This window comes from Tachyglossus aculeatus, chromosome 23, assembly GCF_015852505.1.
Source record: "Tachyglossus aculeatus isolate mTacAcu1 chromosome 23, mTacAcu1.pri, whole genome shotgun sequence".
Lineage (NCBI taxonomy): Eukaryota > Metazoa > Chordata > Mammalia > Monotremata > Tachyglossidae > Tachyglossus > Tachyglossus aculeatus.
In genome coordinates, this window is record NC_052088.1 from 37,397,761 (window position 1) to 37,423,018 (window position 25,258).

The following is a 25,258-nucleotide window of genomic DNA, read 5'->3' on the forward strand; positions in this document are numbered from 1 at the left end:
GCGCTTAGCACAGTGTTGTGCATGCAATAAGTGCTCAATAAATAACGTGGATCAATAATAATAATAATAATAACAGCGACATTTAAGCGCTTACTATGTGCCGGGGTAGGTACAAGCAACTCAGGTTGGACATAGTCCCAGTCCCATGTGGGGCTCACAGTTTCAATCCCCATTTTACATTTTACAGATCCTGGCTCTGCCAATTGTCAGCTGTGTGACTTTGGGCAAGTCACTTAACTTCTCTGTGCCTCAGTTACCTCATCTGTAAAATGGGGATTAAGACTGTGAGCCCCCTGTGGGACAACCTGATCACCTTGTAACCTCCCCAGTGCTTAGGACAGTGCTTTGCACATAGTAAGCGCTTAATACGTGCCATTATTATTATTAGATGAGGGTACTGAGAGCCAGAGAATTAAAGCAACCTGCCCGAGGTCAAACAGCAGACAAGTGAGAAGCATGAGAAGCAGCATGGCTCAGTGGAAAGAGCCCGGGCTTTGGAGTCAGAGGTCATGGGTTCAAATCCCGGCTCCGCCAACTGTCAGCTGTGTGACTTTGGGCAAGTCACTTCACTTCTCTGGGCCTCAGTTCCCTCAACTGGAGAAAGGGGATGAAGACTGTGAGCCCCCCTGTGGGACAACCTGATCCCCTTGTAACCTCCCCAGCGCTTAGAACAGTGCTTCACACATAGTAAGTGCTTAATAAATGCCATCATTGTTATTATTATAAGTGGCGGAGCCAGGATTAGAACCCATGACCTTCTGATTGCCAGGCCTGGGCTCTAGCCACTACACCATGCTGCTTCTCCAATCGAATGATGGGGTGGAACTAGACAAGCTGCTCTTTCTGTCTGAGACGCCCGTGCCCATGGGAAACGTCCCCATCCTTGTCCTCATTCTTCCCGCCCCCCCAACCAAACTCCCTCCCTTCAAGAGCAAGACTGGACAAGATTGGGAACCCCTGTGTGGTGCTCCTTTCCAGGGCCAGGGACTCACCGAGAAGGGACTCTGGCCACGGGGTCTCCCAGATGGGCTGAGGCTCAGCCTCCTGCCGAGTTTAGGGGACTCCGGGGTGGGGTGGGGGACCCCAGGGGTGAGGAGAGGTTTGCTGTATGACTTGGGTCCTGCACAGGGGAGCAAGGCCAACTCTGATCACGCCGTCTCTCCTCGTGTCCCCCAGCGGTGTACATGGCGGAGTTGGGGCGACGGTGCCCCGAAGCCTTCCCGGACGGAGGCCCCGATGACCCCAGGGACCTCAGGGCGGAGGGGGTGACCCTGCCGAGCACCGCAGGCGTGACTTACGAGTTGTGCGCCGGCATCTTGGATAAGCCCGACCTGTCGCTGGAGGAGGTGGCCTGCGCCGAGATCCTGGAGGAGTGTGGCTATCAGGTTCCGGCCTCGGGCCTGAGGAGAATCACGTCGTACAAGTGAGTCCCAGCCGAGGAGAGACCGGGCCTGCCGCTGGTCATCAGGCCTCAATCTCCTCGTTCGGCCTACGGGGGTCCCAAGTTTCCCAGCATTTCGAGGGGCCCGAAAAAGATCTCATGGGGTGATCCCTGTTTGGGCATGGTGGGGTGGAGTCCTGAGCACGAGGTCGGGGAGAATCGTTCATCCATTTGATCGTATTTATTGAGCGTTACTGTGTGCGAACAACTGTACTAAACACTTGGGAGAAAACAATACAACAACAGACACATTCCCTGCCCAGAGATCCAGTCCAGGGTGAGAGGAAGGGGAAAAGTGTGAGTCTGGGCTTCTTCCTGGCTGCCAGCGTCCACACCTGTTGGCCCCCGCTCCGGTCCGACCAAAGGCCGTCGGACTCCTGGATTCCCACCTCGGGCCGGCTGATCTCAGGCCTCCTCCGGCTCCAGCCCGGGCCCTCCCTCTCAGAGAGCCAGGCACCAGGTTTGGGGGCAGAGTGAGGCAGACTGGTGCCCCGTCCCCTGCCCATCAGGGTCTGGGCCTCGTCCCCCTGGAGGCCTGACCACGGGCACCGGCCGGCGGGGAAGGGAGCGGGCGCCACAGCTGTGCGTCCTGGCAGACGCTGCTTCCTGCGGGATTAGCCACAGGAGACCCAGGGAGCCGGCCGGGGTGAATCACCACTGGCGGCCCGGCTGATGAGCTCTCAGGGTTCTGGCAAGATGGGGCGCGAATGAGCTTGGCAGGGGGAAACCCGAGGTTGTGGGGCCTCCTCCCCGCACCCCTCCTCCCAGTGACCTCTATTTCACGCTGCCACTCTATGTGTGCCCCAAGCCTGCCTCCCCTTCAAAGCCCTACTGAAGGCTCACCTCCTCCAAGAGGCCTTCCCAGACTAAGCCCCACTTTTCCTCTGCTCCCATTCCCTTCCGTGTCATCCTGACTCTCCCTTTGCTCTTCCCCCTTCTTCCCGCCCCACAGCACTTCCATATATATCCATAATTTTATAATTTTATTTATATTGATGCCTGTTTATTTGTCTTGATGTCTATCTCCCCCCCACACCCAGGACTGTGAGTTCATTGTTGGCAGGGATTGTTTCTCTTTATTGCTCTATGGTACTTTCAGAGCACTTAGTACAGTGCTCTGTCCACAGTAAGCGCTCAATAAATACGATTGAATGAATGAATGAATGACTGCCCCCCTGTTAACCAGAAATGAGTCTTAATGGTCCAGGGACACACCTGCTGGAGACTCAGAGCTTGCTCCTTTTTCCACCTCCTTCCAACATCCCAGCCCCTCATGGGCTCATTCTTACTCATTCTTTCCAGCCAGACAAGGGCTCCCCGGGCTCCCCCCGACCCGGCTGGCCCCATTTAGGGAGCCAGGGGCTACCGGGGCTGGGGTTGCTCCGGAGCCAAGGCCTAGTGACTCGGGCTGGGCAGGGTTTTGACATCCCACTCAGGCTGCCTTAAGTCCAAATTGACCTCGTCCTGATATCCTTCTGTCTGACCCCCGCCCCATTTCTCCCTCCTCCAGCCTCCCAGGGTTTGGGGGTGCCCGGAGGAGTTATGATACCCCGTGTCCCCAGATTGGACAGACTGCGAAGCAAGAAATGAACTGGAGATGTACCCCTGCCCCATCCCTAAGGGATCCCACAGGTTATTTCATCCATCCCCCTGCCACCAATTAGGAGACTCCCCCAGACCTTTCTAGGCAAAGAAAACTCCTGTTGGGAGAGACCCCCCCCAACAACACCCCACCTAGAAACAGAGTTTGCCCAAGCATGGTAACAGTTGTTTCCCAGCCTCTGATCCTGCTAGAACTTTTAAAGGCAAACCGGCATTTCTGTCAAAGACCCACTAGCCACGAGGCTCCCTTTTTGAGTCGGACAGCCACACCGCCAGGGCTTGAAAGAGCAGAGCCCTCCTTTGTGGTATTCCTGGCGGGTGTTACCCGCCTCACAAAACCCTCCTCGCCATGTTCCCTGCCTTCCCATTTTATGACAGGGCGCAGTGGTTAATAGCCTCAGAACAATAAAATATATGACGATTAGGAAGATTGCCCGCTAGCACACCTGTTCGAGGACGATATAACCCTGTATAATTTGGTGCTAATTGCTGCGATTCCATTTTGTCCCTCTGCACCTGCTGCTTGGAGTGGCATAAAGGGCTGTGGAAATTACCCCCGAAGCCACGTGGGATCGGGCGATTGCTTCTTGGCTTCCCCGTCGCACGTGTGTATGTGGGGAGGGACCTCAGCCCCAGGACCCCCTGGCTTTCTGGGTCCTTCTTCTGCTGCCTTACCTTGTAATAATAATAATAATAATAATTGTAGTGTTTGTTCAACACTTACTATGTGCCAGGCACTGTACTAAGCGCTAGAGAGCATACAAGCAAATTGGGCTGGACACAGTCCCTGTCCCACGTGGGGCTCACAGTCCCAATCCCCGTTTTCCAGATGAGGTAACTGAGACACGGAGAAGTGAAGTAACTTGCCCCAGGCCACACACAGCAGGCAAGTGGCAGAGCCGGGATTTGAACCCATGACCTTCTGACTCCCAAGCCTGTGCTCTATCCACTGTGTCATGCTGCACTGCCCCAGTGCTTAGCACAGTGCATAGCAGGGAGCAAGCGTTTAATAGTGACCACAGATGATTAATCATGGTTTGATTATGCTGCCTCCCGGCGCTGCGGGCGAGGGGAGGGTCTTCCCAAGACAGGACCACATGGGCCCCAGCTGACCCGTTGTGGGAAGGGATTGTCTCTCTCTATTGCTGTAACGTGTTTTCCAAGCGCTTAGTACAGTCCTCTGCACACAGTGAGTGCCCAATAAATATGATTGAATGAATGAATGAAGGAAGGAAGGAAGCCCTCTGCCCTGAGGGTCAGGATCGGGGCTGGAGTGCAGACTGACCCCGAAAATGGAGTCAAAATAATAATAATAATAATAGTGGCATTTGTTAAGCACTCACTATGTGGAAAGCACTGTTCCAAGCACTGGAAGCACTGTTCAATGGCCAGCGCACCCTTTCATTTCATCAGTCCGCCACCATTAGTGTTCTCTGAGCACTGTTTTGAGCACTTGGGAGAGGACAATAGAAGACACAATCCCTGCTCTCAAAGAGGTTGCAGTCTAGCAAGGGAGACAGACACAGAATAATTTCAGGCGGAAGAGGAGAAAAGAAAGGTGGATATGGCTGAACAAGCGCTTCCATAGAGGGGAAGAATGTTGGTTTGTGCAGACTGTCTTCTCTGGAGGCTGGGGACAGATGGGAGAATTCTGTTGGGCTTTTCGCAACTCAAAGGTTGCAAATAATGATTATGGTATTATTATGCATATAATTATGCATATAATAATTATGCATATAAGAGGAGGAGGAGGAGGAGGAGGAGGAAGAGGAGGAGGAGGAGGAGGAAGAGGAGGAGGAGGAGAAGGAGGAGGAGGAGAAGGAGGAGGAGGATGGCTTAGTGCAAAGAGCACGGTCTTGGGAATCAGAGGTTGTGGGTTCTAATACCGGCTCCGCCACGTATCGGCTGTGTGACTTTGGACAAATCACTTCACTTCTCAGTGCCTCAGTTCCCTCATCTGTACAACGGGGATTAAGACTGTGAGCTCCATGTGGGACAACCTGATAACCTTATATCTATCCCAGTGCTTAGAACAGTGCTTGGCACATAGTAAGCTCTTAGGCCTTCCCAAACTGAGCCCCCTCCTTCCTCTCCCCCTCCTCCCCCTCCCCATTCCCCCTGCCTTACTTCCTTCCCCTCCCCACAGCACCTGTATATATGTATATATGTTTGTACATATTTATTACTCTATTTATTTATTTATTTTACTTGTACATATTTATTCTATTTATTTTATTTTGTTAATATGTTTTGTTTTGTTGTCTGTCTCCCCCTTCTAAACTGTGAGCCCACTGTTGGGAAGGGACCGTCTCTATATGTTGCCAACTTGTACTTCCCAAGTGCTTAGTACAGTGCTCTGCACACAGTAAGTGCTCAATAAATATGATTGAATGAATGAATGAATGAGGAGCAGAAGAAAAGGGGGCTCAGTCTGGGAAGACCTCCTGAAGGAGGGAAGTGGGACACAGTCTGAAGGGGAGGGAGAACAGGTGTTGAATCCCCGTTCTACAGATGATGAAACTGGGGCACAGAGAAGTTAAGTGATTTGCCCAGGGTCACACAGCAGTCAAGTGGAGGAGCCAGGAAAACTCCTCCCACTCAACCACACCCAGGAGCATCAAGCAAAGTCCTCCAGACCGTTATCTGAGTCATTTCCTGGGGGTGACAGGGCTCTTGCGGTAGGAACCCAGAAGACACGTATGTGACGGCACCCTACCTTGTTGAGTTGGCCAGCTGCCGAGGGCCAGTGAAGTCTGAAGAAACCTGAAGGAACGTGTCAGCCCGTCAAGGCCAGCCCATCAATCAAGGAATCAATGGTATTTATTGAGCGCTTACCGTGTGCAGAGCACTGTACTGAGCGCTTGGGAGAGTACAGATAACAGAGTCGGTAGACACGTCCCCTGTGCACAACGAGCCCGCAGCTTGAGCTTGAACTCCATCTCGGAATTCTGCTACCTAGGCAGCTCACCGGCTCACAACAGACAGGGACATAGAAAATGGAGTCCGAAAGGCCAGCTCACCTTTTCGTTTCATCAGTCGACTACCAATAGTGTTTTCCGAGCACCCGTTGGGGTCCGAGCACTGTGCCGAGCACCTGGGAGAGGACAAAAGAAGACAACAATCCCTGCTCTCAAAGAGGTTGCAATCTTGCAAGGGAGACAGACACAGAATAATTTCAGATGAAAGAGGAGAAAAAGAAAGTTGGATATACAGATGAATAAGTACTTCCATGGAGGGGGAATAAGTTGGTTTGTGAAGAAGTGCCAAGTGTGGGTGTGAATGTGTAAGTGTTGAGTTGGCACTGAAGTCTCTAGCTGGTGGTTTCGGCGGGGGTATGACATAAGGGAGGAGGAAAATTAATTGGGGAAGGCCTTCTGGAGGAAGGCCTTCTGATTTCAGAAGGGCTTTGAAGATGGAGAGAATGCCAGAGTCTGGGTGATTTATCAAACGATCAGTTGAGCATTTACTAAGTGCAGAGCACTGTACTAAGTGCTTGGGAGGGGACAGTACAATAGAGTTGGTATCCCTGCCCACAAGGAGAAGCCAAGAGGGAATTCCAGGCGGGAGAACAGGAGATTAGCAAGTGTTCGGAGGCAGGAGAAGCGCTTAGTACTTGAATGAGCTTTGCACATGGAAAGTGCTTAACAAATGCCATTATTATTATTATTATTATTATTATTATATGAGAATGAAGCACAATAAGTAGGTTGTCATCAGGGGAACAAAGAGTATGAGCTGGGGTTGGGTGGGAGAAGAGAGTGGATAAGCAAGAGGGGCAGGGCTGAAGGAGAGCCTGGAAGAGCATGGAGCGTGGTGACCATAGGCTTCAGAACAAAATGAAGGTCTTCAGTATCGTGCTAGACTGTAAGCTCATCCTCTAATAATAACCGTGGCACTTGTTAAGCGCTTACTGTGTGCCAGGCACTGTACTAAGTGCTGGGGTGGATACAAGCAAATTAGGTTGGTCACAGTCTCTAGACTGTCTGGCTCCTCCTCCAGACTGTAGGGCTATTATGGGCAGGGAACGGGTCTGCTAATTCTGTTGTATTGTACTCTCCCAAACAGTACAGTGCTCTGTACACAGTAAATGTTCAGTAAATGTCATTGATTAATATACAGCCAAATATAATAATAATGGCATTTATTAAGCGGTTGCTATGTGCAAAGCACCGTTCTAAGCACTGGGGAGGTTACAAGGTGATCAGGTTGCCCCACAGGGGGCTCACAGTCTCAATCCCCATTTTTTACAGATGAGGTAACTGAGGCACAGGGAAGTGAAGTGACTTGCCCAAAGTCACACAGCTGACAATTGGCAGAGCCGGGATTTGATCCCATGAACTCGGACTCCAAAGCCCGGGCTCTTTCCACTGAGCCACGCTGTCGATGCAGAGGGAGGGCGGATAGGGGAAGGCCTCTTGGAGGAGACACTGCCAGCGCAACAGCACAATGGGGGCAGTCTGTGTGTGTGTGTTTGTGTTTCCCCCAGCATTGATCAGCCGCACACATACACACTCTTGTGCCAACCTCTCCATTTGTGGCGTCTTCCCTAAGTGCTTAGGATGCCGGACAGAGAGCTCTGCCACCGGCCAGAACGGGCGTAGAGGGGCCGGTGGGAGAGCAGCCCCGTTCAAGTCAGACGTGTCGCAGGAAACTGAGGAAGAGAAAATGTACAGACAACAATGTGGGACACGTCGAGGGGTCCCGTAGAAAGGGGGAGGGGAGCAGTAGCAGCAGCAAGAGGAGGAGGAGGAGAGGCTGAAAGAAAAATACCAAAGCCCGGGCCCGAGAAGGTCCTCAGCGAGCCGGCGGGCGAACAGGAAAGTGTTGGCGGGAGATAAGACAGGGATGAGAAGAGCCCGAGAGGAAGTGTTTGCTTCAATACCGGTGACCAGAGCCGAAGGTCAGAGCTCAGAAACCGGCTGGCGGGGGGTGGGGAGACGCCGTGGGGCCCGGCCAGAAACAAGAAGCCCCTCCTCTGGCTACCAGATCCCGCCTGGCTGGGAGAGGGGCCGAGATGGGGGCAATAAGAATAATAATAATAGTATTAAGTGTTTACTATGTGCCAAGCACTGTTCTAAGCACTGGGGTAGATACAAGGTTATCAGGTTGTCCCAAGTGGGGCTCACAGTTTTAATCCCCATTTTACAGATGAGGGAACTGAGGAGCAGAGAAGGGAAGTGACTTGACCAAAGTCACACAGCTGACAAATGGCGGAGTAGGGATTAGAACTCATGACCTCTGACTCCCAAGTCTGTGTTCTCTCCACTAAGCCGATAGAAGAGGAGGGGGCACCGTCCCCACGCACCCAGGGGCTAACCGTCCAAAACACACAGCAGCCCTATCTCTTTCGCTGGATTGCAAGAGCCTTCAGGGGCAGGGGCTGTGTCCGTTAACTCTTTTGTGCTCTTCCAAGTGCTCAGTACAGTGTTCTGTGCAGAGGAAGCGCTAGATAAATAGGCACATCTTGTCATGGGGATCAGTCAATCAGTCAAATTTATTGAGCTTTTCCTGTGTGCAGAACATTGTACCAAGAGCTTGGAAGACTGTGAGCCCGTTGTGGGCAGGGATTGTCTCTGTTTGTTGCTGAATTGTACTTCCCAAGCACTTAGTACAGCGCTCTGCACACAGTAAGCGCTCAATAAATACAATTGAATGAATGAATGAGTGGAAGCAGTGTGGCTCAGTGGAAAGAGCCCGGGCTTCGGAGTCAGAGGTCATGGGTTCAAATCCCAGCTCCGCCAATTGCCAGCTGGGTGGCTTTGGGCAAGTCACTTAACTTCTCTGTGCCTCAGTTACCTCATCTGTAAAATGGGGATGAAGACTGTGATCCCCCCGTGGGCCAACCTGATCACCGTGTAACCTCCCCTGCGCTTAGAACGGTGCTTTGCACATAGTAAGCACTTAATAAATGCTATCGTTATTAATAGAGCCGAGCTGGTAGACGCATTCCCTGTCCAGTCTCCTGTCAGCGAGGGCGGAGGAGGATTTGGGATTGAGACTTTGGAACTGAGAATCTCTAGAAAAGAATGAATTGTAGTGCTGGTATCGTGGGCCATGCCCATCCCCGCTCTCTTCCCTGCCGGTTGTAGTTCCATGGGGGCTGGAGTGCCACGAGATAATCGGGAAGCAGGGGTGCAGCCCACAACCGAATACACATTGAGGCATTTGACCCGCAAGCTCCATTCACAGCCAAAGGAGCGTAGCACAGTGCCCGTGCCGCGTCAGAGCGTCATGACCCAGAGGCCAGTTGCCTTGGTAGCCACGACAGCCTTGGCCGCTCACCTGGTCACCTGGCAGAGCGCCCTGGGTGTCCGTTCAGTCCGAAGGCTTCACTCCCGACTCAGGTCTCTTGGTGCCCAGAATTGCTCCGTGGGAGCATAAAAGACACAGACCCCAGACCTCGGGGCAGGGAAACTGGATTTGTACCGGATTTCTGGAAACGAGAGGTCAGCCTGTCCTGACTACTGAACAGTACTGAGTTTCTTAACAACCCTTCAGCTGATATGGGTGCATTTCTTTGTTTCCACCTTCCTTCAGTCATTCAATCGTATTTATTGAGCACTTACTGTGTGCAGAGCACTGTACCAAGTACTTGGGAAGTACAAGTTGGCGTGCCCATCCTCAGCACTTGGGCTCATTCTCGTAGCCAAAAATTCTCTGTCCAGTTCTCCCTGTTGGAGCGTTACCTCCTTGCAGACAAAGACTGTGTCTTGGGTTTCGGTTGTGTCTTCCAAGAGCTCAATACAGTGCCTTGTACACAGAGGGAGCTCAATAAATATTACTCCCACTACTGCTGCTACTACTACTACTATTAGGTGACTGGAGACTTTCAGTGGATAGGATTGTCTATGGACAAATCTAAGAAGACTTCTTGCAGGAGGCAATATCGGAGTAGCGCTTTAAGAAGCACTTTGGGAAGCAGCGTGGCTCAGTGGAAAGAGCATGGGCTTTGGAGTCAGAGGTCATGGGTTCGAATTCCGGCTCTGCCACATGCCTGCTGTGTGACCTTGGGCAAGTCACTTAACTTCTCGGAGCCTCAGTTCCCTCATCTGTAAAACGGGGATTAAGACTGTGAGCCCCGCGTGGGACAATCTGATCACCACGTATCCCCCCCAGCACTTAGAACAGTGCTTTGCACATAGTAAGCGCTTAACAAATGCCATCAGTATTATTATTATTATTATTTAAGGATGGAAGGGACTGAGCAGGCCGAAGAGGAGAGCGGCGGGCATTCCCAGCACAGGGATTAGCTAGAGGCCAGTGCTCTCCCCATCCCCATCCAAGCCATCCAGGGCTCTCTAACATGACGATCTCCCCTTTAGGTCGGGAGTTGGCGTGACAGGATCGACCCAGACCATGTTTTATGCAGAAGTGACGGATTCCATGAAGGTGGGCGAAGGCGGAGGGCGGCCCGAGGAAGGGGAGCTGATTGAGGTGGTGAACATCCCCCTGCGGGAGTCCCTGGCCTTTGCCTATGACGAGAAGTTCTCCAAGACCATGGGCGTCATCTTCGGCTTCACGTGGTTCCACAGCACCTTCCCCCCACCCGCCCCATCCCCATCCCCGCTGGCGCCCACCCAGATATAGACCTTCTTCCCAGGCCCTCCCCCTTCCAGCCCCCAGAAGTGGGAGCCTGGGGGTCCCTGGAGGTGTGAAAAACCCTAGGACCTCGCAGAAGGAAAGTCAGGAGGCAGGGCTCGGTTGAAGCCTTGTCAGGGTTGGGGAAATAAAAGCACAGCAGTGGACACCTGGAAAACAATGGTCCTTCCTTCTAGGCCCGGGAACTCCCCGATTGATCGGGTGGCCAAGAGATAGACATGGCCAAGGCCAACTTTCCCGAGGAGCTGTGCTTCTGGGATTTTCCAAGAGCTTTTCCCAACTTCTCCCCCCTGCAGACCGGGCTGGTCCTGGTATCAGCCATACCCATCGGAGAGGCGACCTGGGTGGGCAAGAAGGCGGGCCTAGAATGGAGTTGGGTCGTCATCCAGACCACAGACGCGGGTGGCGGCACGGTGGCCATGGTCAGCTACCAAACCCGGTGATCTGGGAGACACAGGGGAGAGGTGGGGAGGGGGCGTGTCTCCAGGCCGGAGAGAGGGGCCATCACCTGCACGGCCTCAGCCCCGGGGGTCAGCCACCAAACATCCTGCAGGGTTTGGTCTCGGACTCCTGGCACACGGTCAGTGGATGAGTGGCCTCTGTGCCTCACCCTCCCTGTCTGTAGCCTCAACCACCCTGGCTACCTGGCAGCCCCTCTCCCAATCAATCAATCAATCAATCGTATTTATTGAGCACTTACTGTGTGCAGAGCACTGTACTAAGCGCTTGGGAAGTACAAGTTGGCAACATATAGAGACAGTCCCTACCCAACAGTGGGCTCACAGTCTAGAAGGGGGAGACAGAGAACAAAACCAAACATATTAACAAAATAAAATAAATAGAATAGATATGTACAAGTAAAATAAATAAACAAATAGAATAATTAATATGTACAAAAATATATACATATATACAGGTGCTGTGGGGAAGGGAAGGAGGTAAGATGGGGGAAGAGGGGGGTGAGGGGGAGAGGAAGGAGGGGGCTCAGTCTGGGAAGGCCTCCTGGAGGAGGTGAGCTCTCAGTAGGGCCTTGAAGGGAGGAAGAGAGCGAGCTTGGCGGATGGGCAGAGGGATTGGGGGCATTCCAGGCCCGGGGCATGACGTGGGCCGGGGGTTGACGGCAGGACAGGCGAGAATGAGGCATGGTGAGGAGATTAGCAGCAGAGGAGCAGAGGGTGCGGGCTGGGCTGGAGAAGGAGAGAAGGGAGGTGAGGTAGGAGGGGGTGAGGTGATGGACAGCCTTGAAGCCCAGGGTGAGGAGTTTCTGCCTGATTCAGGGCCAGGGCCAAGTGGTGAATGTGTATATGTAATAACAATTATTATTATCATTATGGTATTTGTTAAGCATTTACTATGTGCCAAGCACTGTTCATAGCACTGGGGTAGATACAAGGTAATCAGGTTGTCCCCCGTGGGGCTCACAGTCGTCATCCCCATTTTACAGATGACGTAACGGAGGCACAGAGAATAATTCATTCATTCAATCATATTTATTGAGCGCTTACTGTGTGCAGAGCACTGTACTAAGTGCTTGGGAAGTACAAGTTGGCAACTTATAGAGACGGTCCCTACCCAACAGTGGGCTCACAGTCTAGGAGGGGGAGACAGATGGCAAAACAAAACATATTAATAAAATAAAATAGAATAAATATGTACAAGTAAAATAAATAGAGTAATAAATACGTACAAACATATATACATATATACAGGATACTATATACTATACTACTACTACTATACTACTATAGCTACTATATACTACTATATAGTATATAGTACAATCTCCACATATTGTACTACATATGTATACATATATGTATACATATATACAGGATACTATATACTATACTACTATATAGTATATAGTACAATCTCCACAAAGGCAATGAATTAGGGGAGCAAATGAGAGTGACAGACGAAAGTGGGAGAAGAGGAGAGGAGGGCTTAATCAGGGAAGGCTTCTTGGAGGAGAGAAGAGACACTCCCTGGGCTGGCCTGAGAAGGAATAATAATAATAATAATGATAATAATAATAATAATAATAATAATAATAATAATTGTGGTATTCGTTAAATGCTTACTATGTGCCTGGCACCAATCTAAGCACTGGGGCAGATAGAAGCTAATCAGTTTAGACACAGTCCGTGTCCCACGTGGGGCTCACGGTCTTAATCCCCATTTGACAGATGACCTAACTGAGGCCCAGAGAAGTGAAATGACTTGCCCGAGGTCACACAGCAGACACGTGGCAGAGCCGGGACTAGAACCCAGGACCTTCTGACTCGTAGGCCCGAGCTCTAACCACTGCTTCTCGAAGGCATCCCAGCTTCTCTGGAGTCACCGCCACCCCCCACCCCGCCCCCATCCACCATAGGGACCCCATGTTGGGTGGCCCCGGGCAGGATGGCAGAAATCAGAAATTCCCCCTTCTAGACTGTGAGCCCACTGTTGGGTAGGGACTGTCTCTATATGTTGCCAACTTGTGCTTCCCAAGCGCTTAGTACAGTGCTCTGCACACAGTAAGTGCTCAATAAATACGATTGATTGATTGATTGATTGATCACCACAGCCCCATTGAGCCACAGCCTCATGACAAGCGTGAGAATGCTGTGAGCTGGGACTGTATCTCCTAATTCAGCTGCATTGTAGTCAGTCAATTGTATTTATTGAGCGCTTTCCGTGTGCAAAGCACCATACTAAGCACTTGGGAAAGTACAGTAGAACAATATAACAGGCACATTCCCTGTCCGCCAAGAGCTTAGAGTCCAGAGGGACTCTTCCAAGTGCTTAGGACAGTGCTCTGCACAGAGTAAGCACTCAAAAAATACCAAAGCGCTTAGTGTAGTGTCAGCACTTAGTACAGTGACACATAATAAGCACTTAGCAAATGCCATTATGATGATTATTATTATTAATGGAGACAGGAGACCTTCCATCAAGTCCCAGCTTGACCCCTACCTTGCTGAGTAACCTCAGCAAGTCATTTAACCTCTCTGGGCTTCACTTTATCCATCTGTAAAATGGGGAGTGTTCGGTCCACCCCTCAGGGCTAGAGGGGGCCAACGTGAAATCGCTCAGGAAAAGCAATAGTATAGGCTTGATACACAATATCTTCATTAATAATAATAATAATAATAATAATAATAATGGTATTAGTTCATTCACTCATTCAATCATATTTATTGAGCACTTTCTGTGTGCAGAGCACTGTATTAAGTGTTTGGTAAGTATGTTAATATGTTTTGTTTTGTTCTCTGTCTCCCCCTTCTAGACTGTGAGCCCACTGTTGGGTAGGGACCATCTCTATATGTTGCCAACTTGGACTTGTACAGTGCTCTGCACACAGTAAGCGCTCAATAAATACGATTGAATGAATGAATGAACAAGTCGGCAACATATAGAGACAGTCCCTACCCAACAACGGGCTCACGGTATAGAAGCGGGAGACAGACAACAAAACAGAACATGTAGACAGGTGTCAAAATCGTCAGAATTAGTTAGTTAAGCATTAGTTAAGCGCTTACTATGTGCCAAGCACTGTTCTAAGTGCTGGGATAGATACAAGGTAATTAGGTTGTCCCACGTGGGACTCACGGACTTAATCCCCATTTTACAGATGAGGTAACTGAGGCACAGAGAAGTGAAGTGACTTGCCCAAAGTCACACAGCAGACAAGTGGCGGAGTGGGAATTAGAACCCACAACCTCTGACTCCCAACCCCGTGCTCTTTCCACTAAACCACGCTGCTTCTCTTGCCATGGGGCCCTTGGCCAACAGCTTGGATTTCCATATCCGTTGAGTCCTTGAGCGTCTGCTGGTGCGTCCGTGAGGGTGTATATTTGTGTAGGCCTGTGTGAGTATCTGTGTGTTTATGTGTAATAATAATAACCATAATCATAAATAAACAATTAAGGTATTTGTTAAGTGCTTACTATGAACCAAACACTGTACTAAGCGCTGGGGAGATACAAGCTAGTCGGGTTGGACACAGTGCCCGTCCCACGTGAGGCTCACAGTTTAGGTGAGTCGAATTTCAGATGTAAGTAGCAGTATTTGTGTCCGTGTGTGTCAGTGTGTGTGTGTCCATGTGAAGCAGCGTGGCTCAGGGGAAAGAGCCTGGGCTTTGGAGTCAGAGGTCATGGGTTCAAATCCCAACTCTGCCAATTGTCAGCTGTGTGACTTTGGGCAAGTCACTTAACTTCTCTGCGCCTCAGTTACCTCATCTGTAAAATGGGGATTAAGACTGTGAGCCCCCCGGGGGACAACCTGATCACCTTGTAGAAGCAGCGTGGCTCAGTGGCAATAGCACGGGCTTTGGAGTCAGAGGTCATGGGTTCGAATCCCGACTCCACCACATGTCTGCTGTGTGACCTTGGGCAAGTCACTTAACTTCTCGCCTTAACTTTCTCAGGCAGAAACTCCTCACCCTGGGCTTCAAGGCTGTCCATCCCCTCGCCCCCTCCTACCTCACCTCCCTTCTCTCCTTCTACTGCCCAGCGCGCACCCTCCGCTCCTCCACCGCTAATCTCCTCACTGTACCTCGCTCTCGCCTGTCCCGCCATCGACCCCCGGCCCACGTCATCCCCCGGGCCTGGAATGCCCTCCCTCTGCCCCTCCGCCAAGCTAGCTCTCTTCCTCCCTTCAAGGCCCTGCTGAGAGCTCACCTCCTCCAGGAGGCCTTCCCAGGCTGAGCCCCTTCCTTCCTCTCCCCCTCGTCCCCCTCTCCATCCCCCCATCTTACCACCTTCCCTTCCCCACAGCACCTGTATATATGTATATATGGTTGTACATATTTATTACTCTATTTATTTATTTATTTATTTATTTTACTTGTACATTTCTATCCTACTTATTTTATTTTGTTGGTATGTTTGGTTCTGTTCTCTGTCTCCCCCTTTTAGACTGTGAGCCCACTGTTGGGTAGGGACTGTCTCTATGTGTTGCCAATTTGTACTTCCCAAGCGCTTAGTACAGTGCTCTGCACATAGTAGGCGCTCAATAAATACGATTGATTGATTCTCAGAGCCTCAGTTCCCTCATCTGTAAAATGGGGATGAAAACTGTGAGCCCCACGTGGGACAACTTGATCACCCTTGTATCCCCACCAGTGCTTGCAACAGTGCTTTGCACATAATAAGCACTTAACAAATACCACCATCATCATCATTATTATTACTGTAACCTCCCCAGCGCTTAGAACAGTGCTTCGCACATAGTAAGCGCTTAATAAATGCCATCATTATTATGTTAGTGATCTTCCAGTTTGAAGACATCTGACCGTCGTGTTTCTGGCAGACGTCCAGGGTCCGGGCTGTACAATGTCTGCTTCCAAGGCAGTTGTGGCTTTCTGGGGGGACGGGGAGGGGGGAAACCCACCCACATGGTGATCAATAAAGCCTCCAGCCATGCCCAAAAAAGGACATTTGATGGTACTAACTTGCCCATAACTTGCCCGGAGAGAGGGATTTGTATCATCAACCAGAGAGACAGAGATAGCGAGCGATAGAGAGAGAGAGAGAGAGCGCATGATGGCTTAGAGAAGCAGCGTGGCTAAGTGGAAAGAGAGCGGGCTTGCGGGGGGGTCACAGGTTGCGGGTTCTAATCCCAGCTCCACCCCTTGTTAGCCGTGTGACTTTGGACAAGTTACTTCACTTCTCTGTGCCTGTTGTTCATTCATTCCATCGTATTTATTGAGCGCTCACTGTGTGCAGAGCACTGGACTAAGCGCTTGGGAAGTCCAAGTTGGCAACGTATAGAGACGGTCCCTACCCGACAGCGGGCTCACAGTCTAGAAGGGGGAGACAGACAACAAAACAAAACATATTAACAAAATGAAATAAATAGAATAAATATGTACAAATAAAATAAATAGAGTAATAAATACGTACAAACATATATACATATGTGATGGCGGCGGTTGTTCCGGATGGCCGCCAAGTCACCGGGCGACTAAAGAATTAGTCAGACAGCATGTGATTGCCGAAAGTTTTAATGAAGTTTTATTGGTAAGGCCGAAGACCGAATAGGGGGTAACGCACCCGGCGGGCTCATTTCCTTAAGGGAAAAGGCCCCGAGTGCCCGATACAACGGGCTTATATACCGCTGTTGCTGATCACGGTGCTTAGTACAGTGCTCTGCACATAGTAAGCGCTCAATAAATACGATTGATGATGATTGGTAGATTTGAAAACAGTGGGGTCATCTGTAGAATGGGGATTAAGACTGTGAGCCCCACGCGGGACAACCTGATCACCTTATATCTTATCCAAGCACTCAGAACAGTGCTTGGCACAAGTAAACGTGAACAAACACCATCATTATAATATTATAATTATAATAATATAATAACAATCATAATGATGGCATTTGTTAAGCGCTTACTATGTGCCAAGCACTGTTTATTATTATGACTGCAGCCCGGTTTAGGGAATCTGTGAGGCTGGGATGGAGGAGATGTTTCTGGGGCAAGGGGAGGAAACTGGGTGAACAGCTAGTTGTCTTGTTCCCCTACTCTTCAGTTCTGGGACCCTTGGAAGAGAGAAAAGGCAGCTCACACAGGAGCCCCTAATCCCTACCGTCCTCTCCCCAGCAGTCAGTGCAGTCAGTACCCAGAAAGGGATCTGCACTAGGTGATGTTATTATTATTATTATTATTGTTATTATTATTATTATTATTATTATTATACTTGTTAAGTGCTTCCTATGTGCCAGGCATGGTCCTAAACGCCGGGGTGGATACAAGGAAATCAGGTTGGACACAGTCCCTGTCCCGAATAGAGCTCACAACCTTAATCCCCATTTTACTGATGAGGTAACTGAGGCACAGAGAAGTGAAGTGACTTGCCCAAGACCACACAGCAGACAAGTGACAGAGCCGGGATTAGAGCCCGTGAGCTTCTGACTCCCAAGCCTGTGCTCTAGCCACTAAACCGTGTTGCTTATGACCATGGGAAAGGATGTCAGGAGACCTGGGTTCTCTCAATCAATCAATGGTATTTATTTATTTATGTTAATGTCTGTCTCCCCCCCTAGACTGTAAAGTCATTGTGGGCAGGGAATGTGTCTGTTTATTGTTCTATTATACTCTCCCAAGTGCTTAGTACAATCAATCAATCAATCAATCAATCATATTTATTGAGCGCTTACTATGTGCAGAGCACTGTACTAAGCGCTTGGGAAGTACAAATTGGCATCACATAGAGACAGTCCCTACCCAACAGTGGGCTCACAGTCTAAAAGGGGGAGACAGAGAACAGAACCAAACATACCAAGAAAATAAAATAAGTAGGATAGAAATGTACAAGTAAAATAAATAAATAAATAAATAAATAAATAAATAAATAAATAGAGTAATAAATATGTACAACCATATATACATATATACAGGTGCTGTGGGGAAGGGAAGGAGGTAAGACGGGGGGATGGAGAGGGGGACGAGGGGGAGAGGAAAGAAGGGGCTCAGTCTGGGAAGGCCTCCTGGAGGAGGTGAGCTCTCAGCAGGGCCTTGAAGGGAGGAAGAGAGCTAGCTTGGCGGATGGGCAGAGGGATTGGGGGCATTCCAGGCCCGGGGGATGACGTGGGCCGGGGGTCGACGGCGGGACAGGCGAGAGTGAGGTACGGTGAGGAGATTAGCGGTGGAGGAGTGGAGGGTGCGGGCTGGGCAGTAGAAGGAGAGAAGGGAGGTGAGGTAGGAGGGGGCGAGGTGATGGACAGCCTTGAAGCCCAGGGTGAGGAGTTTCTGTCTGATGCGCAGATTGATCGGTAGCCATTGGAGGTTTTTGAGGAGGGGAGTAATATGTCCAGAGCGTTTCTGGACAAAGATAATCCGGGCAGCAGCATGAAGTATGGATTGAAGTGGAGAGAGACACGAGGATGGGAGATCAGAGAGAAGGCTAGTGCAGTAGTCCAGACGGGATAGGATGAGAGCTTGAATTAGCAGGGTAGCGGTTTGGATGGAGAGGAAAGGGCGGATGCTCTGCACACAGTAAGCGCTCAATAAATACGATTGAATCAGTGGTATTCACTGAGTGCTCACTGGGTGTAGAGCACTGGATTCAGCATTTAACTCTCATTCTAGTCCCATATTAGTCACTGGGCCGCTGTTTGACCATGGGCAAGTCACTGAACCTCTCTGATCCTCAGTTTCCCCATCTGTAAAGTGGGGATAAGTTCCTTGTCCTCCCAGAATCATAGATTGCGAGCCCTGTGCCCGATCTGATTATCTTGTATACACCCCAGTGCTCAGCACAGTTCTTGGCCCATAGTAAGTGCTTAATAAATCCCACTATTATTATTTCTCATAATACTGTCCAACACTTTGGCTACAGAAGCAGCCAGTACATTGCTCAGTAGTAGTGATGGTTATTTATTGAGTACCTCTTGTGCGCATGTCCCCTAGTCACAAAGAATTCAGCACCTGTTAGGTCCGCCCAGTACACCCAGTAGGCATCCAGTACAGCCCCATGTACCTTGCTGGCACCTAATATAAGGCTCTGCACCCTGTAGACATTCAGTCCAGGACTCTGCACATAGTAATAATAATAATAATAATAATAATAATAATAATAGCATTTATTAAGCGCTTACTATGTGCAAAGCATTGTTCTAAGTGCTGGGGAAGTTACAAGGTGATCTCTTTGTCCCAAGGGAGGCTCACAGTCTTAATCCCCATTTTACAGATGAGGTAACTGTAATTTGGAGTCAGAGGTCATGGGTTCAAATCCCAACTCTGCCAATTATCAGCTGTATGACTTTGGGCAAGTCACTTAACTTCTCTGTTCCTCAGTTCCCTCATCTGGAAAATGGGGATTAAGACTGTGAGCCCCCTGTGGGATAACCCGATCACCTTGTGTCTACCCCGGCACTTAGAACAGTGCCTGGCACATAGTAAGCGCTTAATAAATGCCAAAAAACCCCACTGAGGCACAGATAAGTTAAGTGACTTGCCCAAAGTCACACAGCTGACAAGTGGTGAAGCTGGGGTTTGAACCCATGACCTCTGACTCCAAAGCTCGTGCTCTTTCCACGGAGCCATGCTGCTCTCATGTAGATGCCTCGTTCAGGGCTCTGTACACAGCAGACATCCAGTCCAGGCTCTGCACTTGGTAGATGTCCAGTCTAATAATAATAATACCTGTGGTATTTGTTAAGTGCTTACTATGTTCCAGGCATTGTGCTAAGCGCTGAGGAGGAGCCAAGCAAATCGTGTTGGACACAGTCCCTGCCCCATGAGCAGCTCATAGTCTCAATCCCTGTTTTACAGATGAGGGAACGGAGGCCCAGAGAAGTGGAGTGACTTGCCCAAGGTCACACAGCAGACTAATGGCGGAGCTGGGATTAGAACCCATGACCTTCTGACCCCAATGCCTGGGCTCTAGCCACTACACTTTGCGATGTCCAGAAGCCACCCAGAACAGTGGCCAGTGTGGCCAATGCCTGGGTGTGACTGGGTTGGGATGTGAGGGTGTCCATGGGGTTCATCTGTGAGCCCCATGTGGAACAACCTGATCACCTTGTAACCTCCCCAGTGCTTAGAATAGTGCTTTGCACATAGTAAGTGCTTAATAAATGCTATTATTATTATTATTTCTATTACGGGAGGAGGTGGAGGAAAGGGGGACAGATAGGCAGGCCAGTCAGAGGGGCTTACTCTCCTGCCATCCCAGTTGGGGTCTGCCAACTCCCGCCCCCCCCCCGCCCCTTAACCTCTGACCCCTCCCTGCCACCGCCATCAGGCTTCTAGTCTCCCTGTGGGGGTTGCAGAGAGGATCAGTGAAATGTTTCCAGCAGATGAAGGGGGGCTTGGGGACCACCCCCCACCCCAGTAGTGGCGGGAGTTCCTGGGAGAGGGGACCCCCCCGGCTTGGGGCAGGGAGGCATCAGCGATGAGCCGCACCTGCTGCTGCCGTGTTTGCTTTGGAGCCAGATCGTTGCACAAATTACATCCTCATTGGGGCGGGGAGAAAACTGGTCCTCAACGGCTCAGCTTGGGCAGAGAGGTCGCGGGGAAGGAGAAAACCCGGGGCCAGAAGCGCGGGAACCGGGCTTACCAGGGGTCAGGGGCATGTCGTCCCCCTCTCCATCCCCCATCTCACCTCCTTCCCTTCCCCACAGCACCTGTATATATGTATATATGGTTGTACATATTTATTACTCTATTTATTTATTTATTTATTTATTTTACTTGTACATTTCTATCCTATTTATCTTATTTTGTTGGTATGTTTGGTTCTGTTCTCTGTCTCCCCCTTTTAGACTGTGAGCCCACTGTTGGGTAGGGACTGTCTCTATGTGTTGCCAATTTGTACTTCCCAAGCGCTTAGTACAGTGCTCTGCACATAGTAAGCGCTCAATAAATACGATTGATTGATTGATTGATTGATGTGGGGCCTGGGGAGCCCACCGGCCTCTTCCTCTGCCCATCCCGTCACCTCACAAGGTCACCCCACAAGGCCCCGTGGTGACGGGACCCGGGATGTGGCAGACCGTCCGGACGAGGATCTCGGCCTGGGCTGGAAGGAGGTGGAATTGACCAACGAATCGGCCCCTTCTCTGGCAGAGGAGTCTAGTGGACGGCTGCCCCCGTCCCTGGGGATATCCCTCAGGAGGTTACCCATTCTGGGAAGGCAGGCCCTGGAACTGGCCCACCTGCCGCGGGCCAGAGAGGAGAAGTCTGTGATCATCTGTGTGCTCTCTGGCCGAGGTCCAGGGCGGCAAACAACGGCGGGAAGCGACACATTCGGTTTCCATAATCCCTCGCGGACCTTCCTCCCACCGCTCCCCTCCCCATCCGGATGAGCAGGATGAGCGGGCCGGAGCCGGCGGAGGAAGAGGGTGAGGAGGAGGGGGAAGTGGAGGAAACCAGAGTGAGGAGGAGAGAAGGAAAAGGGAGGAGGAAGAAGACACGGAGGAGGAGAAGTAGACCAGAACGAGGAGGAGCAGGAGAGGAAAGAGGAGGAGTGACCGGGATACCTAGAGAGTCTACACTCCACTCGTTCATTCGGTCATATGTACTGAGTGCTTTCTGTGTGCAAAGCACTGTACTAAGCATTTGGAAGAGTACAATAGAACAGACACACAATGAGCTCAGTCTAGACGGGGAATGAAGTGTTGCGTTGGAGAGGCCAACAGGGTTGGCGGTGCCTGAGGCAGATAGAAACACCTGGAATTCCGCTTCCACAACTGCAATAATAATAATTATTATAGTGTTTCCTACGTGTCAAGCACTGTTCTAAGCACCTGGCTAGGTACAAGATAATTAGGTCAGGCAAGTCTCTATCCCACGTAGGGCTCGCAGTCTAATGAAGAGGGAGAATAGAGAAGAGAAGAAAACAGAGAAGCAGCATGGACTAGTGGATAGGGCATAGGCCTGGGAGCCAGAAGGACCTGGGTTCTAATCCCAGCTCCACTACTTGCCTGCTGTGTGACCTTGGGCAAGTCACTTCATGTCTCTGTGCCTCAGTTCCTTCATCAATAAAAGGGGGATTGAGACTGTGAGCCCCATGTGGGACAGGGACTGTGTCTAACCTGATCACCTTGTATCTACCCCAGCGCTTAGAGCAGTGCTCGACACAAGAGTAGGTGCTTAACAAACACCATCATTACTATCATTATTATCAGAACCGATATTGAATCACCACTTTACAGGTGAGGAAACCGAGGCCCAGAGAAGTGAAGTGTCTTGCCCAAGGTCACCGACAAGTGGCAGAGTCAGAATTAGAACCCAGAGGCTGATGGGCTCTGAGCCATGAGGAGCCCCGAAACACTGCTCCTTTACCGGCAAGTCATCATCATCATCATCAATCGTATTTATTGAGCGCTTACTATGTGCAGAGCACTGTACTAAGCGCTTGGGAAGTACAAATTGGCAACATTGGCAGGCCCGGGATTTGGGGAAGGGACGGTGACTTAGCTTGGCAGATTTGAGATGGGAGAGGGAATGTCTGGAGCGGGAAGGATGTGAATGAGGGGTCATACCCAAAGAGGCCCAGCTAAGCTACAGCTCGTTGTGGGCAGGGAACGAGACTATTGTTGCGTTGTACTTTCCCGAGCGCGTAGTACGGTGTTCTGCACACAGTAGTGCTCAATAAATATGACTGACTGACTGTATGAATGAATAAGCAGTCAGCTGGAGAGAAGTGGATACCTCTGAGTGGCAGGTGGCCCTGACCACCCCCACACACCCAGATGCCCGCCGTCAGCCATGGTGACCCACGTGGCCCGAGCTCATCTCCCTCTCTGTCCCCCAGTTTTGGGGGGAGGGACAGCCGGGTCCTGAAAGACCCTCCAGGGAGAGCCTGAGGGTGGGGGGCGGTGGGCAGGGGGGCCTGGGGCTTTGGCTCCTCGCTTCTCCTCACACAAGCTCTGGTTGGCCCTGCCCGGCCCCCTTATAAGGCAAAGTGGACGCTTTCCCCTCAAAGAGAAAGGAAAAGTCTGGAATGGGGTGGGCCGGGCCGGGGGGCGGCAAACGTTCCGCGAAACTCTGGCGGAGTCCGGATTCCCGGGAAATCAGTGCTGCCGTTCCCTCTGTTGGGACTGAGATCCACTGTAGTGAATCCCTGGAGGCCGAAGATGCATACACATACATGCAAAGAGATCGACTTAGGCATGCACGGGCTCCAGCAAACTCGCACACACATGTACAATCAAACACGCATGTGTCCAGGACCCTTGCTTATCGTCCTTTAAGCCCGTACACAATTATTCCCCCCGAATGCTCACAGACACACATGCACACAAACCCACATTAGTGTATACACCTGTTCATATATGCACACAATCACACACACATATGCTCACATACCCACTCAGCATAGCTTAATGGATAGAGTACCAGCCTGGGAGTCCCAAAGACCTGGGTTCTAATTCCGGCTCCACCACTCGTCTGCTGTGTGACCTTGGGCAAGTCACTTAAACTCTCTGTGCCTCAGTTCCCTCATCTGTAAAACAGAGATTAAGACTGTGAGCCCCATGTGGGACAGGGACTGTGTCCCACCCGATTACCGTGTATCTTCCCCAGCGCTTAGTACCATGCCTGGTACATAATAAGTGCATAACAAATGCCATATATTATTATTACAATTATTATTATGCACACGTGCACTCAGTCGCGTGCACACACAAGCCCAAGATCTTCTGTCCTCCCAGGAGGGGTGGGTGGGGGGGCAGGGGCAGGAATGTCCCGGGTGTTTGTTTTGAGCCACGCGGTGCCACCTGCTGCAGTTGGGGAGAAATCCTTATCTGAATCAGTCCGGCTCAGGCAGACGGGCATTCAGACAGACGGACGGACGGATGGACAGACAGACGGGTGGTTTATTTGATGAGCCACGGGTCTTGGGGGCAGGAACTGATGGCTCTGTGACAGGATGGCTCTCTGCTAACCAGCAGCGTGGCTCAGTGGAAAGAGCACAGGCTTTGGAGTCAGAGGTCATGGGTTCGAATCTCAGCTCTGCCAATTGTCAGCTGTGTGACTTAGGGCAAGTCACTCAACTTCTCGGTGCCTCAATTCCCTCATCTGTAAAATAGGGATTCAAACTGTGAGTCCCCCGTGGGACAACCTGATCACCTTGTAACCTCCCCAGCACTTAGAACAGTGCTTTGCACATAGTAAGTACTTAATAAATGCTATTATTATTATTATTATTATGTCTCCCATGGCCAGAGCTCCTGAGAGGCAGCAGGGCCTAGTGGAAAGATCCCGGGGCCTGAGAGTCAGAGGGCCTGGGTTCTAATCCCCGTTTTGCCATGTACCTGCTGCGTGACCCAGGGAGAGACACTGAACTTCTCTGTGCCTCAGTTCCCTCATCTGCACAATGGGGATTCAATACCTGTAGACTGCGTATTAGTAGATACAAGGTAATCTATTCCCTTGGGGGCTGAGCTCGGATAGCAGCGTGGCAGAGAAGCAGCGTGGCTCAGTGGAAAGAGCACGGGTATTGGCTTTAGAGGTCATGGGTTCGAATCCCGGCTCCAATCAATCAATCAATCAATCGTATTTATTGAGCGCTTACTGTGTGCAGAGCACTGTACCAAGTGCTTGGGAAGTACAAGTTGGCAACATATAGAGACAGTCCCTACCCAACAGTGGGCTCACAGTCTAAAAGGGGGAGAAAGAGAACAAAACCAAACATACTAACCACATGTCTGCTGTGTGACCTTGGGCAAGTCACTTAACTTCTCTGAGCCTCAGTTACCTCATCTGTAAAATGGGGATTAAGACTGTGAGCCCCACTTGGGACAACCTGATCACCTTGTATCCCCCCCCAGCACTTAGAACAGTGCTTTACACATAGTAAGCGCTTAACAAATGCCATCATTTTTATTAGATAGGCTCCTCCTTCCAGTTCTCCCACTAGCCTGCTGTGTGGTCTCAGGCAAAACACCTCATTTCCCTGGGCCTCAGTTTCCTCATCTGTAAAGTGGTGATAAGACGCTCTGCTCTCTCCCTCTTAGGCAGCAAGCCCTGTGAGGAACTGGGTTGGCATCCGACTCGATTATCCCCTTCTCACGAAGAGCATAGTACAGGGCTTGGCACAGAGTGACGGGGTCTCTGGCAGTAAATGATGGAGGACCCTTGGCCCTATCCCGAAGACTTCAGGACTGAGGATCCATGAGAAG

The 25,258-nt window shown here is 50.7% G+C and overlaps 1 protein-coding gene across 1 annotated transcript in view; it reads left to right on the plus strand.

Annotated features, from left to right (window-relative positions):
* The window catches only part of NUDT14 (nudix hydrolase 14), an 86,792-nt gene extending 76,004 nt beyond the window's left edge, over positions 1–10,788 (plus strand). Inside the window, exons 4-5 of the mRNA XM_038765845.1 lie at positions 1,177–1,423; positions 10,366–10,788. Of these exons, the coding sequence (XP_038621773.1) occupies positions 1,177–1,423; positions 10,366–10,630 (512 nt within the window). The 3' untranslated portion in view covers positions 10,631–10,788. The remainder of the gene's footprint in view (positions 1–1,176; positions 1,424–10,365) is intronic.
* The last annotated feature ends 14,470 nt before the right edge of the window (positions 10,789–25,258 follow it).